This window comes from Diceros bicornis, chromosome 10 (genome assembly GCF_020826845.1).
Source record: "Diceros bicornis minor isolate mBicDic1 chromosome 10, mDicBic1.mat.cur, whole genome shotgun sequence".
NCBI lineage: Eukaryota > Metazoa > Chordata > Mammalia > Perissodactyla > Rhinocerotidae > Diceros > Diceros bicornis.
This window is the reverse complement of record NC_080749.1, coordinates 44660546-44679894: the sequence shown is the minus strand read 5'-3', so window position 1 is coordinate 44679894 and position 19349 is coordinate 44660546. Positions and strand designations below refer to the sequence as shown.

The window sequence follows — 19349 nt, the reverse complement described above, 5'->3', positions numbered from 1 at the left end:
AATTTTATTATTAGTCTAGCGATAAGAACACAGGAAGAGTAGAGGGAGTGTTTCCCTTTCCCTGACACTGCTACTCATCCTCCATTCTTTAAGAAACATAGAGTTTTATAAAAACTGTATATTAATTTGGTCATCAGCCATACTAAAATTATGTCAATTTGTATTCACCTCTAAGCCAGAAGATATTCAGTTAAAGTATAAGAAAAACATGTGGTTTATTAAACCTTCATTAAGACAGACTTAAGATGTTTGCCAAGAAAGGGGCTGGATTAATTATAACAGCTTATACCAGGGATTTTAAATGACAAGGACCTGGTGACTCCCCTTTGCAATTTCCATAGTAATACCACCCAGCAATGTTGCTGTGGTGCCTACCATGCTCAGTACCCCACATTACACAGACGTGCTCAGAAGACTTACTGGTTTACTAATGCCAAAACCCCCAGTTAATGCTGTCAAGAAAGTCAAATTTATCATTTCTGAACATTTAAACAAAGTGGTAGATTACTTGATTTTTTTACTTTGTAAACAGTTGACATTATGTATAAAGAACAATTCAATTTAACAGAACAAATTTAAATGTTGACCTTTCATTAAAAATATGTGTCATTTCCAGAAAACCTAGATTTAGAGAAAGATGTCATTTTAGGTTTTCTATGTCTTCACTAACAAAATAAAGTGCAGAGAGAAAAGTTGTTTATTAAGAATTTTTTTTCCATAGAAGACAACAAAACATTGAAGAAAAATATACAATGCAAAAATGAAAACAGAAAAAATATTGCCTCCTGTAGTCTTATTTCACTATAGATTATTTTATGGTCCACCTAAGGTGATTTAAAATAAAATCTTAGGAACTATAATTTTCTTCTTCACAGGCAAAGACCTGTGAAGACTTTGCTTTCTGATTATGTGATCAAAGAACAAACCCTATTACAAATACAGCACAAAATCCAGGATTCCCCTTCTAGCTCACCCTGAAACACCAACTACAAACAAAATTTCAAAGTATAATTTGTAACCTTCAGATAAGTATACATTAGTTTTATCTAGGCTTTCATCATTTGGCTTCCTATATAATCTATCTTGTAAGTACATTCCTCTAGGTTTATATTATTAAAAATTAAGGCTAGGAGATATTTATATCAATTAATCATACCAATATTTTATTACATTATGCAGATATCTATAGAGCAATAACTTTTCTAAAAGCAATAATATCTCAAATACAAAAACATCTCTTTTATTGCTTTGAACTGTGTGCTAAAGTAAAAACACATAGAAAAGGAAAAGATTTAACAGGTAGGAATATGGAAAAGCCCCAAAAGTGTTAATTCAAAGGGATCCAGTTCATTTCTTCCAAGCAGAAAAATTCACAGTATTTCTTCACCTTTCAAATTTCAGATATTCAAATTGTCATAGTGCACTGCAAAAACTAATACATAAGCAAAATCATCAGCTGGTAACAATAAAATGGTTTTTGTTTTTGATTAATTGTAAGCACTTTCAAAGGAGGGGAAACTTGAAGTTTCCAAGGCTTAGAATTCAAACCAGTATATACTAGTAGGGTAATGCTGACCCTCTAACTTCCACATAAGAAAAACAAAACAAAACAAAAAACGAAAACCATGAAACATTGAAGTACATGTGAAATATAACTTTCCTATAGCTTCAGTTAAAAAAGAAAACCACTGGAATCAGGTTAATAGCAACCATTTGAAATGAGAAATGAACAGCTTCATAATCTATCATAGATGAAAATTTCCTATCTCTATTAGAAGAAAGATCACCACAAGTAAACTACTCCTTATAAAAATAATAGTAGTTTTGCCTTTAAAAATGCTTTGGAAGATAAACTGTCAAAAACCTGTCATAAAATTTAAAAGTATTTTTATGTTTAATATAAAGTCAAGTTGGTATTTGTACCAAAACTGATTCTTATATTTGCATTCAGTTGAAAAATATGGAAAAAGAATATGGTCTATAAAAATATATTATTCCCAGTATTGGTACTAGGGATCACTTAAATTTTTTTGATAACTATGAACACATCCAGATCACAGTATAAATATCAAAATACAATATAAATATCAAAATATCAGGTTACTTACATCATCATATACGAAATTCACAACCCCTTGTTGCAAGTGGTCTCTTCTCCTAAAGAAATCTTTAAACAAAAAAAATTACGTTTTTATTATAATTTAAAATCTATAGTTTCAAATACTTGGTGTCCCCAGGAACTAAAAAAATGAATAATTTCATACTCAATTCAGTCTTACGTGATTTTATATCCCAGGCAACTGAGACATCAAGAAAACTTTCCAAAACAGAGCTATAACAATTTTTCACTATTAAAGTGTTACAACTCTGATTAGATTTAATAGTGAATAAAGGGGAAAAACACATGATATTATAAACTTGCTGGAGAAAACCACAGACATTACTCAAGAAAAATAGCTACATAATACTGTACCCATTTTTAAATGGTCAATACCTGTCAATGCTCGAAGCTTTACACAGCAAGCAACATAATCATCAAAGAAGATTCTGCCATTCTTGCTATAACGTTTAACAACAGCAGTTAATGTGTGAGGACTCAATCTATAACCTAAAATAAGGGATTGATAAAATTAAAACTTCTAAAACTAAACACCATAAGACCGCCACGACAAATATCGCATGCTTTAATATCGCAACTTTATTATCGCAACTTTATTAAAAATATCGCAACTTTATTAAAAAGTTGTAAAATAACTTTCAAAATACATTCCATAAAAATATGTTAGGAAAAAAACATTCCTAATGAAATGGATCAGACAAAAGCTTCATTACTAATAGTTAAGTGGTACATAAATGTCACAATTCTAGCTTTGTAATAAAGTCAAATCTAAGGAAAAGAAAATAATTATCCTTTTGTGTTTTTAAAAGATATTTTGATTTTGAAATAATGCCTAGGGTATTTTATAAGTTTTAATGCTTCAATATTTCAATTCTGAAATTTTATTTATTTTTTTTACTCTTCAGGTATTTTATTTATTTTTGTTTTTTTACTGAGGTACAATTGACATATAACATCATATTAGTTTCACAACATAATGATTCAAAAATTTATATTGATCCAAATGATCAATAGGCAAGATGACCAAACTGGCGAAATGATCACTACAATAAGTCAACGCCTGTCCCCATACAGTTACGAACATTTTTTTTCTTGTGATGAGAACTTTAAGATCTACTCTCCAAGCAACTTTCAAACATGCAATACATTGTTATTAACTATAGTCACTGTGCCGTATATTACATCCCCATGACTTACTTATAACTGGAAATTTGTACCTTTTGGCCCCCTTCACTCATCAGTTCCGTAATTTTATAGTTCTTTAAGGAATATCAAAGCAAAGATTATCAGTGATCTTTGCTATCATTCAAATACTATATTTCTCGTTACTTACAAGTGTCTTCTTGTAGAAAATTTGAGGACCAACATGGTTATTCAGAAGGGAAAGAAATAGGAAAATGTTATTCTTTTTTGTCCCATATCCCCTATTCTGTTTCTTCACAGACTTTCATCTCAACTACAGCCTTCTCACTATCTCTTTGGTTCTTTGTTGTCTAGGCCTGTGGTCTCCAAGTTTTTGATTGTGTACTCCTATCAGTAAAACATTTTGGATCATTCACTCCCATAATAGGTGTATTAGTTTAATTTTAAATTCTATACATGTACTACTGTTTGATTATTTACATTTTAAAATATACATAAAACTGAAATTTAAAAACAATAAAATAAAAATAACTAGAAATATAAATTAATATAGTCTACTTTCTGCACCCCTATAGATGGTCCTGTGCATTTAATGAGACATGTACATTTTACTGTGAAGAATGTTGGCCAAGAAGTACTGTCTTTATATATTACTGGATTAGTAGATCTAGACAAAAGAAACTAATTCATTCAAAGGGGAAAACAATAAAAATTAAAGGCAATAGGAGAAAATTCTATGTGTAGCTATAATAAAATGTAATTCAGGAAACTAGCTAAAAGTAAATGAAAGGAAAGCTATAAATTAATAGAAGTAAAACATGCAAACTAATGTAATTATATGCAAACGTATTTTGAGCTTCCGAATAGAGGGTTATCATCTGGATGTGGTACTGATAAAATTCTTAAGATTTCCCACAGCATTCTCAGTAAAATAATATAAATATTTTTAAATATATCTGAAGATCTTCAATTTGAATAATCCAAAATACCTCTTTGTCACACTCAACTGCCTAAGTGAACTCTTTGGTGGTTTTCATTTTTGCAAAAGGTTATATTAATTTTCCAACATTATGCTGAATTAAGGACCAAGTTTAATCCATTGGGTATTAAGGCTCTATATGTTTATATGGCCAGGATTGCCCCTAAAATGACCATCTAGTAAATTAAAATATCTACTTATAAAACAAAACAAATCACTAGTTTTGACTTCTTTAAATTGGAATTTAAGATAATTTGCACTGGGTTCAGATTTCAGCTTTCAAATAGTTAATTTTCCTACAAATGTATTTTATTTAGAAATGAGTATAAATAAAATCACAAAGGTAAACACAATTAAGAAAACTACTTAAAACTGCATTAACTGTAAATAAATTAAACACCACTGTATATTATCACTTTTTGAAAGAAAGTAGACTGAGAACCTTATCAGAGATAATGATAAAAATAAAGATACATTCTTTTAAAATATTCTAAAATGCAGACTTCCCATTTTGAGAAATTTTGGTGTCTACTGTGTGTTCTATACCATGTAAGAAAAAGAAGAAAAACAAAAAACATGGTTTTTACTGCTGAAAAGCTAGACTATTATATGGAGACCTGTAATTGATTGAGATAAGCCTCAGCTGTCAAATTAGAGATCTTACCAAGTTACCAAAGAATATATAAATGGTAAGTGAATACTAACAGTGGGAGGAATAAATTTAATATCAACAGAGGAAATTCATAAACTATTTTAGCAAGCAGAATGTATGAATGACCATCTTTTAAAAAAATCACAGATAAATGGTTTTCTTAAAGGTCTTAAGTCAAAATTTACCTACAACCCTGAAATCAAACTAGGTTAACAGCTTGTGAAATAATATATCTCTTTACTACTCAGCAATTTGCAACAATTAAGATTCATCTGATCAAAGAACAAAGATGACCTGGATAGATTCTAAAGAATGTTAATATTCTTACCCATAGCAGCAATGGCTTGATTCAGTTCATGAGGTTCTATTGTGCCACTCTGATCTTGATCAATAGCTATGAAGTTTTGCTTCCAGGCATTAAGAGCTGCCCAAAGTTCTTTGAATTCACTAAATCCCATTTTTCCTGTGTAATCTCTCTGATAGTTTTATTAAGAAAAATAAATTTTGATAAAAAGAGAATTTTCCTGACCCAAAACTCCAAATCATTGACTAAAAAATTGTTGGTATGTTTCTGTGACAGTTAGCCATATTTAGCATACAAATAGACTTCTGTATAAAAAAAGAAAACTATGGAATTCAAACAGAATCTTACAAAGTATCTTTAAACTCTCTGGCTTACTATGGTCATTTACAACCAAGAATTGCCTTAATATTCAGAAAGCAATTATTCTACATTCTAGTATTTACTATTTTTATTCAAGGATACATCCAACATGGCAATCATAATTCTGCAGGTTTCCAAACTGAAGGCTATAAAACATATTTATTATTTGAATTTGAGTCTGCCCAATTTTATCTATGTAAAATTATGACAATCTCTATTTTCAAGACAAAACATTTAAAAATTGCCAAAAATACACAATCACTCCATCAACAAACTTTGACCAAATGTTAGGCATCCACAGTAAAAAAGAAGAAAAAAAAAAAAAAAGACTAAAATAAAAATTACTACCTTCAAACTATTCACAACTAGTAAGGGGATTTAGGTAATTAGATAAGCAATTATAAAATAACTGACAATTACTTCGAGCTTCGAGCTTCCTAACACAAATGACAAGTTGGGTTTAAGTAGAAGTTTGCCATATACTATGATCACAAAACTTGACGGAGTAAGAGATTTGCTTAAAGCTTGGGGTATATGTGAAGGAGTGGCATATGATGACATCAGAAAGGCAGATGAAGGCCAGATCATGAAAGCTTTGAATGTCACCCTAAAGATTAGACCAATGAAGTCACTAAAGGATTTTCAGGAACAGAGGGGCAATTCTAATATGTCCATTTCAGAAACATTAGTTTACAATGAACAAACTATAGTAAGATGAAACTGGATGTAGGTAAATCATTTGGTAGTTAATGGCAATGGACCAAGCAAGAAAAAGATGAGCTTCTGAACTGAAGCAACTGTTTTTCCTTAGGGGAGGGGAGAAGAAAGGAAGATATGAGTGGTTAACATTTGGGAGACAGGAAGGGACAATGAATAGTTATTTTCATAACAAGCTTTGCAGAATTATTTGACTTTTTAAACTATGCACATATGTATCTGTGATAATGTTTTAAAAATATTTTAAGTATGGGGACAAAAAAGTTTGAAAATGAATTTCTATTCCAATTTCAACAGGGGGCGGAAAAAAAAAGATCTCACGAGAATAAGTTCCACTGATTCCAGACTGTGTCAAACATTTCTGAAGTTCTTCAGCATCCACTTCACCATCCTGTTAAAAAATAATTATAAGCTGATTTAATTCGCAGTTGTATATAAAAGCATAGTAAAATGCTAATTGGCTGTTCTAGGCCAATCAATAAATATGCATTCTTCAAAACATTACTCTATCAACTAAAAATTATAGAAATAAATATTGACAGCAAAGAACATCATACAACATGAATAATTTTTTCACAAATTATATTATATTAATTTTTCAAGTCTTTCATATATATTTCCTCTACTTCTGAAAAAGAGCATAATCACTCTGTCCTATAATAGCTCAAAATAATATCTTGAGAGAATCACTGCATCTCTAGTTAAAATAGTTAGAAAAATGCTTAAAATGTGTTCAGAAATGTCTCAAAAACTTTCCCCTTGTGTCCATTCTGGGGGAGATTATTTCTAAAGGATATCCCCTTGTGTCCATTCTGGGGGAGATTATTTCTAAAGGATATTGAAGCTTTAACTGGAAAGAGAAAATATCTTTTTCCTCCCCACCATTACCCCCAGCAAAATTTTAGAGTCCTCCTGCATTTTGCTGCTATTCTGATTATTGACCAAACATTCTTGTTTGAACTTATTATGGGAAATAAAATTTTTTAATGCAAACAAGAAACCACAACAGAAGTGAAACAGACTGAATATTCTCATTATGTTTCAGTACCTCATCCTATTTTCTACAAAAATACAGAGTAATTTATTTGGAAATATCACATACATTGTCACAAATGCAAAACAATAGCTCTGAGAAAGGATCAAGGAGGTAAATTTAAAATATGTACTTTGTAAGAGACTCAAGAAACAAAAAAAAAACTTTCACAAATTACTTCTAAAAAGTATTATAAACACATATATTCTATGGATCTTTAGTAAGGAATTCCTTATAACAAAAATTCCAATGGTTCTAACAGGAATTAAAAAATACTGAGAAGCATTCTTCTCAATGGACCATCCATGTAATATTTCCTACAGAGTAGCTAAGTGCCCTTTTCTCTGTCATGCATATTTTTGGAATTTTGCTTACAAAATTTTAAATTCTGTAGGTAGAAAATTATACTCTAAAAAAATCAGCCATATTTTTAGGTTAGGAGCTAGGTTAGAAATTTTTCCTCTAATGATAAAGACTTTAGAAGGAATTTTTACTTAACCAACAATTACCTACTTCCCTATTATATCAAACCATTATTATATTTCACAACTAAAAGCTACAAACACACTTCTAACATGACCCCAGAAGAAATCATCACTAAAAACAAAAAAAAAAAAACCCAGTGAATGAAGTCTACAGCTGCCACTATCAATAGTATCTCAGTGAAATGATGACACAAATGCCAGGTCGTTGTCAATTACTGGAAAGTAAATTTTAAAAGACAATATTTACAAATTATTAAAACAGAAGGCAAAGGTAGAAAATGACTTTTCTCTCTCTTTTTTAATTTAAAAAATATCTTCCATATTCCAGTACACCAAAGATAACATGGTTACAAATTATTTTTTCTTTAACTTTTCTTAAGTAGGGAAATCGTATTCTACCTGAGGATAAAATTAATTAGAATTACTAAGCTTCATCAATTTTTTCTCATTTATCAAAATAAAGCATTGTGCAAACAACAGGCTCAAACCTAAAACTTTCTAGAAAAGAGAAATTTGAATTTACTAAAACTCTAGACCAATCCAATTAAAATGAGGAGAAATTAATCCAATGTGGTCTGGTGATAATTTCTGTTCAAGTATGAGCTTCCTCTATAACATTTCATACACAAGTCCACTTAGTGCACAGAGGATCTTTCTCTAATTCTATACTTCCAGAGAGACAGAAGAAGGAACTTTGAAGAGAATAAAGGTTCTTTTGTATAGAAAGAACAAAGTTTACAGAGAAAGCAAAATTGAAAAGTAGTAGGTTCAAAAGATACACAGAAAAAGTGATTATAAATTTGAGTTAACAAGTATAAAACTCAGAGTCTTTGTTGACCCTTTATGAATGGAATGAAACTAAGAAACACATGTCACCATTTCCTCTTCTACAAAATAAAAAATAGCTCTAAACTCCATGCATCAAATTCCTACATGCTCATTTATCTGCAAGGCCCATGTTCCTTCCCCCTACTGCTCTGCACCACTACAAGGTGGATGATGGTCTGTTTATATGCCTTGTACTTCAGAAGTGAATGTATAATCTTTCTATGAAAAACCAAGTTTATTATTTTACCAGAGTTGAGAATTAAATGCTATAAAACTCAGAAAATTTTCCATTAAATTCATCAAAAAGTCCCAGAGCAGTATAAGTTCTGATCTTCTATAAACCCTTCATCTTATAAAACTTTCACGATAGATATAAGTAAAGTCACTGAAATATAAAATCCTTTGTCTTAAGTTGTTCTACTAAATACTTGGGTTTATCCCCAAAGAAGCAGACTGAAACATGATAAGTAAACTGGTATATACTTTAATATCTTACAAACATAAAATTGTCATATAGGCCAAACAGGCTTTATAGACTTAAACAGGGTCAATATCAACAGGAGGCAAATGAGGTGAGTGGTGCAAACACAGGGTCAGATCTTTTGTTTAAAAATTGGATATTTTTCACCACAGTTTTTTTGCATTTTGTTTTTTTTAAATATTGCATTAAAACATTAATTATTGTGATTACTGAGTTTTTTTAAACCCCCTTAAATTTAAATGCAAGTCTCTCACTTGCCTCACCCAAGCCAGACCTTAAGTCACTTAGCAATACAACAGCAGGTTAAGGGACCTTCTGTGGCAACTAAGAAGGAAAATAATTGTGAGAGAAGAAGATATACTTATTTCTCTAAATATATCTGAGGCTCATTGCTTTATTGGAATAGTTTTTATTTTTTAAAATGTATGAAGCTGGGGCCAGCCCAGTGGTGTAGTGGTTAAGCTTGTGCACTCCACTTCAGCAGCCCGGGATTCGCAGGTTCAGATCCCGGGCGCAGACCTATGCACTGCTTATCAAGCCATGCTATGGTAGGTGTACCACATATAAAATAGAGGAAGACAGGCACAGATGTTAGCTCAGGGCCAATCTTCCTCAGCAAAAAGAGGAGGATTGGCAACAGATGTTAGCTCAGGGCCAATCTTCCTCATCAAGGAAAAAAAAAAGGTATGAAGCTAATTTATATATACTAAATTCCAACCCTAAATTGTGTTTGGATACATTACATAGAAGCAAAAACTAGGAAGTAGAGGGAGAGCAGATCTGCAGTAGGGGCAAGGAGTTTGCTTCCAAGGACTTCACACGACATCTAGGAATGTGTCTCACTGCTGGAATGCAGGAAGTGGGATGGGGCTCCCTACTCATGACAGGAGGCAAAACGAAATAAGCAAAACATACTGCGGACTTCTATCTGATGATATCACTTCTGAGAAGTTGAAGGCTCAGGAAAGCAGGACTAAAATGCTAAACCAGGCTGCCCGCAGCTTGTTGATGGGATCTGCATCATTGCCACCGGGCAGGAGCCCTGAACTATGATGAACTCTGACTGGACACTATCCAGGTGGGGACAATCACAAAACCACTAGATAGGGAAGGGTGGCATGAAGAGAGGAAGGGATGACATGGAAGCGGACAAAAAGAGGGAGGTTGGAAATAGACAAAAACTCCACGTGAAATAAGTTTACAAACCAAAATTCCAAAATCTGTGGAAAAATCTAATATTCAGAAAGACAGCCAACAAGAAATCAACAATTTTAGAACAAATCCATACAAGATGAAATTAATTTTATATAGCAATCATTAAAATAAGTATGTTAAGAAATGTAGAGATATAAATGAACAAATATCTTTCATTTAGAAAGAATAACAAATTCATTCATTTAACAAAGATGTATTGAGCAACCTACTATGTTCAAGCACCGTTAAATGGACTAGGTATCAGAGTGTCCAAAACAAATCCCTAGCCTTAACAGAGCTTACATTTCAGTGGTGGAAGAGAGTCAATAAGGCAGAAATTACATTTGATGGTAGTAAGTGCTAAGGGAAAAAACATGGCAGTGAAAGTGCTAAGGAGCATTGCATGGGCATTGTGGAGGCAGCCAATGCCATTTTATATAGATGGCTACGAAAAGCCTCACCGACAAGGTGAAGAAAGTGAAGGTGCAACCTATGCAGACATGTGAGAAGAGTGTTCTAGGCCTGAGCTGTCCAATACAGTAGCCACTACCCATATGTTCCACTGAGCACTTAAATGTGGCTGGTCTGAACTGAGATGTTCTGCCAAGTGTAAAATACACACCAGATTTCCAAGACTTAGTAATGAAAAAAGGTAAACTATCTTATTAAAAAGTTTTATATTGATATGTTAGTATTTTTTGATTTACTGGGTTAAATAAAATAGATTAAAATTAATTTCACCTATTTCTTTTTACTTTTTAAAGTGTACTGCTTGAGGCTTTAAAACTACACACGTGGCTTGCATTTGTTGCTCACATTATATCTATTTTGGACAGTGATGTTCTAGGCAAAGAGAACAAGTGTGAAGGTCAGAGGACGTTCCTGGTGTTGCTATAATCTTACCCATTCACCTTCAGCACTTCTTTCCCTATATTATTATCATTTCCTACCTGTCTTCCTCCCTGACTAGACAGAGATCTTCTAGGTCAGTGTTCGAGTTTCATTCATCTTTGCATCCCCAACCCTAGCACAGTATCTAGTACAAAGCACATTAGTTGTTTGGTAGAATGAAGACAATTACCACTGGTTCTTGGTTAAACTACAGTCATTTCTGAAAGTTTCTGGTCATGTTCATTTACTATTTCAAAAGGTTGAAAATATTACAATTTCTCATTCCAGTGTGGATTAAACTTAAAAATCTAAAATCTAATTAATGAATGAAATTTCATTTTATATGTGCTTTTTACAGAATTTTTGAAGTCAGAAAAACTACCTGAATAGCTTTGCTAAGAGTTATTTATCACCATCAGAAAGCATTCTCCTAGTACACTACTTTATACTCAAATTTCATACATTTTGTGAAAACATGTTATCTTAATTGACTGACTGACTAATAAGCAATGTCTTCCTAACTATATGGAGAAAATCCAAGTGATCATTTTGGATCTCTTTACCTGCAGTTTGAGCTGATGATCATGATCAACTATACAAACCTTCAACTAAATTACATAGCATTTAGTGGTAGAAAATTGCAATTTCTAATTAAATAATAAGAGCTTTAGGTAGATAACTAACAAAAAATCAATGCCATTGGTAAGGTTAACTGATAGGAAGCAACATTTTGAAATGATACTCAAGTCCTATTTGTTCAGTTAATCTTAATCGCCATTGATCCATCTATGGATCCATCTCTGGTACATCCATCCCGCCTACCTCATAGAGCTGCTGGGTGGAAAAGAGCAAGCAGTGTGCACACTCAAGCTAAAGCTGTTGGTATTATTGAGATGCGTGTGTGTGTGTGTGTGTATGTGTGTGTGTGTTTATTTATGAATGCACAACCGAGCATTTCCCCAAACCATCTGATGATTGAATCATCACTGTTCAGAAAACGTCATCCTATAAAAAGGGACACTGCAGAAACCTTTAACTGGACCCTTCTCATTGAGCATCATTAATTATGAGGCCTATCAAAAAAGAATACAGCTGCAGAGGTGAATTCCATAGTTGGGTTCTAGGATCATAATGCATAAGTCTAATATTATACCTTATTCTTTAAAGCTAAGCAAAATTCAACATATAAAAGAATTGTCTAAATATTTAGACTAAAAATGGACAACTAGATAGTTTATGCATCCATTCAACACATTTACTGAATGACTAATATATTCCTAGTGTCTAGTTGGTAAGGCAGAATAACAAGGGCCATGTCCTCATGGCATTTAATTATTCAAAAGCATGAGACTATGGAAAATTTAAGGAAAGTGTCAAATAGTATAAACATAGCAAATTTTTGTTGACAACTGCTAACACTGAAATAGTTTAGAAGTCAAATAAAAGTCTCTAAATATATACATCCAGTTCCTATGTTTTAAACTGTAATTTTATAAAATAGATTATATAGTTAGTTATAGATAAAAGACTTATTTCCAGTATTATGCTACTTAAGAGTTCCTTGCAGATAAGAATGGTATAACATTAACAGGATTGCATTTAGCTTCAAAAAATAGAAAATGCTATTAAAGAGGCTTAAACCAATAAACGTTTACTGTTTTATACAAGAAGTCTGGGGCTAGGCAGAACAGGACTGTATGGGAAATTTAATGATGCCATCAATCTCTTCACATGTTTCCACATTCCCCATCCAGAGGCCTTTATCTCAAGTCTGTTGCCTCAAGGTCATAAAATAGCTGCTGTACTTCTATACCTCAAGTTCCCTTTCCAGGCAGGAAGACTGAAGGAGCAAAAGGGCAATGCTAGTTTTCAGGAAGGACTTTCTCATTTGGTAAAGGAAAGCATCCCAAAGAAATTGCACCTACACCTCATGGTCAGTCCTATAGCACATGGCTACCTTTACTAGTTACAAAGGTGTCTGTGATGGTGAGCACTGGGCTTTCCACCTCTACCACAGAAAAGAAAGGGAAAAGGAGGTTGTGAATGGAATTGGGGTAGCCAAAACACAGTGTCTGCCACATGTAATAATTCTGTGCATATGCTCTATTGCTAGCTAAGCATATGGAACCTAGTGAACACTTAAGTGAATGAATAATGAAGGAAAAATGTTATCCGAGTTCTACAAAATTCTAACTACTCAATAAATTTTTCTTGACCAGTAAAAAAGAAGATATGGATGGTAACTAGGACTCACGTGTGAATCTCCATCTCTGCTCGTTAGTCTGGTATTTGAACCTCCATTCTGGCCTGTTTTCTTTACCTCTTCCTGATCTGTTTCACCATCTACCCTCTCCCAGACCCATCCATGATTTACAAGTCTCCTTTCTGGTACTCTGGCCCAGCTTCCTCAAGGAGATTTACGTGTAGATCTCTTTGTCCAAATCCTCTCTGGCTCAGTCTCCACACACCACCCTGTTTCCTCTTTTAGTTTGTGTCAGGCATCATACTAATACACTTTTAAAAATGAAATAATTATGACTACCCTCATCTCTGATCTCAGGAAGAAAATTAGTCTAGATAAGTTTAAAACACAAATTTCATATACATTTAAAATAATACACTAAGTAAAAGAGTTGACATTTCTTTTAAATAGCAATCATTTTTTAAAACTGATATTTGTGCAACGTATTTAGCAGCTCACCTGTCCAGCAACAGCAGTGAAGTACGTCCACATGGGATCTCCTGCTGAGGAATAACTGTCTGGATACGGTGGGTATCCAGGGTATCCACCAGGGGGCACAGCTGGCCCTGTTCCTGGCACTGACTGTCCCATTTGCATCTGCATTCCTGGCATCTGACCACTAAAATTTCCAAACTATAAGAGTGAGAAAGGAGAAGGTTATTAATACAAATATTACCTATTACCCATTAAAGTTGGCTTAAAAGAAAATATTTATGAGAAGTCCATTGAAAAGCAAGAACAGTGTTACTGAAAGCTTCCAAATTCACTATCACAAAAGCTATTAGCTACAAAATACTAGATGTCCTACGTTAGGACATAATTCAGTTCAGTAACATGTTATCCAGCATTAAAAGAACTGTAAAAGAAAAAAGAAGTCTCTAGCCTCTAAGCACTTAACCTAACAGATGAACATGAGGCACCATTTTAAAAAGTGTTTACCATCATCATCACTGAAATAAACCAAAAGTAAAAAATATAAGAAAATGTCACCTACAGTAAAACTAAGTAGTAGTATACCTCAAGGCACATAATTTGAAGAATACATGGTAAATACAATGAAACTGTGACCTAACTGTGGGAAGCTGCACAGGGCTGCAAAACACTCTCCGCCAGGAAATATTTATTTTTAAAACAGCAAGATAACAATGAACAGATCAGTAAAGTGGTAATTCCAACAATGGTCCTCTTCAAAACACAAGAATACCAACAATAACACACAGCTAGTATTTATTGAGAGCTTTTCATATCCCAGGTACAGGTACGTTCTAAGTACTTTCCACCTATTATGTAATTTGATCTTTCAACAACTCTCCGAGGTACGAAAGTACTACCTCCTTTTTGCAGCTGAGGACCTGAAACTTTAAGAAGTTTCCTGAATTGGTTAAGGTCAAATAACTAGTAAGAAGTAGACCATGATTCAAATAGACTCTGACCTCAGAGGCTGATCCCTTTGTTTCCTGCTAGAGCTCTCATTTCTCCCTTCTTTTCACTTTGGAACTTTGTACACATTTGTAATACTGCAGAAAGGCATTTTACTCAGTATTTTTATGAGTCTGGAGAGGAAGAAGTATCAAGATGGTTCGTTATCCAATTTTGAACAAAAATCCTCTTGACCTGCATCCTTGAAGGATGAGCAGAGATTGCCAGAAGGCAAAAAGAGAAAAGAATTCTAAGTATAAGCTGGGGGGGGAAGAGACAAAAGGTAGGAGCCTTTTGTAGCAGGTTGAGAAGCTGCAGCGTGGGCTGTCGTTACAGGCAAACGTATGAAGTACTGGAGCGCCAGGAAATGTGCTCAACGAGGTGGCCAAAACCTTTTGTTTAGAGAACAAATCTAAACCCAGATTAGCAAAACTCCCAGCTCAGCTTTCGCTCTGAGAGCATACAGCAACAACAAACAGCGAGGCTTCTGCTATTGCTATGTGGAGGTCCCAGGCCTCCACAGAAAGTAATCAAGGCCACAGACATATCCAAGAATTGAAGGCTTATTGAGACTCTTGCCACCTTGAGCTTCACATAAGAAAGAAAAATTGAAAAACTTTTTATAAAAAGGGAAGCCAAACTAAACGGAAGGATATTTGTGAAAAGCTAATGTGGAGGTGGTATCAAATGACTTGGTATGGATCCTCTACTGTGGCATCTCCATTTGTGTCTTGAGGGTTCAACACACTTGTTTTTTAATCAAAGTCAGGCAAGCTGTATTATATGAAGACTCTGTCTTTAGAATTGACCTTCTACCTACCTTTCCTCCCTGACTTGCAGCATTAACTTCCCCAAAATCCAAAAATGTGAGAGCCTGGTAGTGGGCAGATTAAAGACGGTTGGAAATTCTTTGCCACTTCTCCCATGCAAAGGCAAAGACTATTTCTCCACTCCCTCGAACCTGGGCTGGGCCTATTTCAGCTTCATCTGGTAGAATGGAGTAGAAATTGCACCATGTCCGTTCCAGGCTTAAGACTGTAAGAGGATGGCAGCTTCTGTTTCTCTCTCTCATAGAACACGGCCAGCACAAAGCCCAAGACCCATGCAGAAGGGCCCATGCGAAGGGGAACTGGGGCCTCCGGCCAACAAGGTTAACCTCTAAAAATAGTTTATATAAAGTCATATTTCAGGTTGTCTTCTTGATAGTTTCAAATGAGTCAAAACTGATCATTAGATCATCATTGTTATTACCTGGTGATGTGACTAAAGAAAAGCTTGGACTTAAAAAGTATCAGTGATGTCATTTTCATGTTGTTTTGCACATTTTTAAATCTTTAGTATTACCTTCGATCCCCAGTTTCTTCCCAGAAATTTTCAAACTACTTGTCCATTTTGTGAGGGTTATTTTAAACTAGATCATCTAATCTGTAACCCCAGAGAACTCTGCACATATAAACTGTAATAAGTCACCATAGGCTGAAAGGAAACGAGAAGCCAATGTACGAATTCCACTTCATCCCTCAGGATACCATCTGTACCTAGGTCAGTGTTCTTCAAACACTTTGCTTCCCTATCCCTAAAAATTTTTTTTACATTATATACCTTTCCTCGTATTTTATGTTGACATATGAAGTTTTTATCTAAAGTTGGAACAGTTATAAAAAATGCAATGCCCAACATACTGTAAATCTTGACATTTACAAATAAACTTTTACATCACTCTTTGGAAAGCATCCTCTGTTATCTACACACTATAATGATCTGATACCTGCTCCCATCCATTTTGGAAAAGGCTCTTCTGTAACATTTAGAAATTTTACATTTTTCCTTTTACTATTTGAACTCATCTTTTATTCTATTTCTCCCATGAATATCTCATCCGTGTAAGTTTTTTATGCTTAAAATGTATTTTTATGTTTGAAAATACTGATCACTTTGTCATACTTACCTAAAATAAAACTATGTATAAAAATTGAAATTTTGAATTTTGTTTCATTTCCTGTGGCCATGAGAAACAGAGAAAAAAATTCTCCTTAGATTATAATTTTTATTAGTACACAATAAGTAAATATATATATATTACAATTTTGATAAACAATTATTAAACAAGAAAGACAAAATTTATTGGAAATGCATTTCCTAATGAGATGAATCATGCACTTCATTAGATAAAAGTATACTATAAAAATAAATAGGTCCATCAGCTAACATATTTTATATTTTGTTAAAAGAACCTAGGAAACATTAATAAGAGGCAGATTGACTATAATTAATATGATTTATAAAACAGTTCTAAGTACCTCATGAATATACTCCTAGTAAAGAAATCATATGTTTTATTTGTAAATTTTATCCAATACATCTGAAAATATTTCCATTACATTTAAAAGAATCAGTCTCACTAATCTATATGCTTCAGCTGTTTGAGGGTACTCTTCCTTCCAGCTATTTACTAATGATGAGCATGAGAACAGCTGAAAAGAGCTGCTACATTTAAATAAATGGTAAAGGGTATTTAAATGTTCACAACACATACAGGCCTTCTCTTTGCTGTCGTGGAAGTCGCCATCAGATACAAGCACTCTGACAAAAATGTGGGTAAAGAAGTAGCAACTTCTTCAAATGAAAAATTGTTACTCGCACCACCCCATTCTACCACCTATATGACTTCAGAACATAAAACAGTTATAAAAATACTTACTTTCTAACAGCAAGCTTCACCCTAGTGAAAATATGTAGAAGATAGGGAAATTTTAAAAGCCCCTTGGGTTTATGCTACCTTGACTAGTCTTTGAGGGAGGGTTTATCTTCCTTAGGCATCTTAAACTTCCTTAGTAAGTTTAAGGACTGATGAGGGGTAGACTTTGTAAAGTGGAAGACTCCAGGGGAAACTCTGGCAAGTTTTCAAGCAAACAATTTTAGGACCGAGTATGTGTGGATGTTGAGGGTCTGGAAATTCATTCTCTTAAAAAAAAAATTCCCAAGTACTCCCAAGGCTCTGAGTAACTCTTTGAAGACCACTGCCATATGACAGTGTTAAGTCCTATATTAAATATTAGTGAAGTTCAATTTTTCTTTCTAGGTATAAACAAATAGAAATAAAAATAGAAAATATATTATTTTCTACCCACACCCCCAATGGATCATCCCGCACGCCCATTTTGTAAACAAACTGGGCTCATCGCACTTTGGAGATCACTGACATAAATACTGACGGTTTGGGCTCTTTTCTAAGAAGAAAAAGCAAGCCACTACGATACTACAATTACGACTTCCACCTCTCAAAGGTGATGCAGATAAACAGTTATGTAAGGAAGAATAATCCTCCCCACCTCCCCAAAACAGTCTAGAACAGACTGCCCTTGGTAGAACAGTAAAGATAAGGAGACATTTAGCATATCTTAATTTATTCGTATGTAACTTAAAGGACAGAAAACAAGAAGTGGTCAAAAATTCTGAAAGAGGATCTCTAGCAAAACGGAGCGGGGGCTGGGGGGAGTGGACCACAAAACATTACTGGAACAAGAAAAAAGTGTTTGTTCCTCCATTCCAGGAAAGAAATTTTTAAAAGCGCACCACACCCTTGGCTCCACAAGGACGCGCGGAAGGGGCCTCAGGGACCAGAACACCTGAGGCTCCCGGCTCGGCCCCGACCCGGCTTCCAGCACCGCGCGGAGCGCCGGCGCCGCCGGGTACCAGAGGCCAGCGAGGGAAGCAGGGACCTGGCATGCTGGCACCGCCGGTAGGGGCGCCACTCCCTGAGGGGGCGGAGGCCGCGGCGCAGTGTTCGGGACTCACCCCTCCTCCGTATCCCGGGTAGGCCATGACGAGCCGAGCGAGCTCCCGTCACCCTTCGAGTCCGCGTCTGCCCTGCTGGGAGAAAGGCGCAGGCGCAGGCGCTTTTGCAAGTGCGGCTGAAAGCACGCTTGCCGCACGGTTCACTTCCCCGAGACCGCCCTCTCCAGCAGTCCGGCCCCGCCCTGCTCGGTTCCTATTGGCTGAGTCTCGCCCTTAGAGGCCCACACTGCCGTAGGCCACCCCTTCCCGGAGTCTAGTCCCACCCATCTCGTCTCTGATTGGCTTTACGCGCCCAACCCCTTCTTGCTCGGCTCCTATTGGCTCGCTCAGGTCTCGCGCTCTCTCCTCACGAAACCGCGAAAAAGCCTTTGCCGCGGTAATTTCCACCCTCTTTGGAAAGGCCTTGCAAGCCAAGGTTTCTTTTCTCCTTTTAGAAACCTGAAACTGCCCAGCCATGAATTCCTTTAACCTACCCCTCTGCTCTTTTGAGCTGGACTTCCAAATACACATCTATAAATTTCAAAACTTGCAGAGTTACTTTTTGTTTTTGCACGGCGTTGATGTCACATCATCAAAACTGAAACCTTGACCTCTGCCCCCAGGAGAGTGCTTCTGAGCCAAATAAAACCTACTTGACGCTAAATTTTACCGAAAGGTTATTTGTGGTTTGTTTGGTAAATAAATGGTGTCTAGAGTAGCCAGGT

At 34.8% G+C, this 19349-nt stretch overlaps 1 protein-coding gene across 3 annotated transcripts; it reads right to left on the bottom strand.

Moving 5' to 3' along the window:
- Positions 1–679: 679 nt before the first annotated feature.
- GCA (grancalcin) lies at positions 680–18750 on the bottom strand. 3 transcript variants are annotated; one of them, XM_058549105.1, is made up of 9 exons: positions 18646–18663; positions 16796–16846; positions 13888–14061; positions 6596–6665; positions 5660–5703; positions 5222–5369; positions 2495–2608; positions 2109–2167; positions 680–1432 (listed from the first exon to the last, which is right to left on the bottom strand). In XM_058549105.1, the coding sequence occupies exons 3-9, from the start codon at positions 14038–14040 to the stop codon at positions 1406–1408; spliced, it is 615 nt and encodes a 204-aa protein (XP_058405088.1). In that variant the 5' UTR covers positions 14041–14061; positions 16796–16846; positions 18646–18663; the 3' UTR covers positions 680–1405. The 3 variants fall into 3 exon arrangements, with proteins under 3 accessions (XP_058405088.1, XP_058405087.1, XP_058405089.1); XM_058549104.1 differs by lacking the exon at positions 16796–16846 and having other exon boundaries at positions 18646–18750; XM_058549106.1 differs by lacking the exons at positions 16796–16846; positions 18646–18663 and adding an exon at positions 14862–14971.
- Positions 18751–19349: the final 599 nt, after the last annotated feature.

Bases quoted from the DNA above. Each gene is read 5' to 3' on its own strand.
- GCA (XM_058549104.1), bottom strand. From the start codon at position 18,672: ATGGCCTACCCGGGATACGGAGGAGGG. The intron at 14,062-18,645 runs GTGAGTCCCGAA...TCACTCTTATAG, and splicing joins ACCCGGGATACGGAGGAGGG to TTTGGAAATTTTAGTGGTCA. The intron at 5,704-6,595 runs GTGAGATCTTTT...TATGTTTTATAG, and splicing joins AATCAGTGGAACTTATTCTC to CCTTCAGTTTGGAAACCTGC.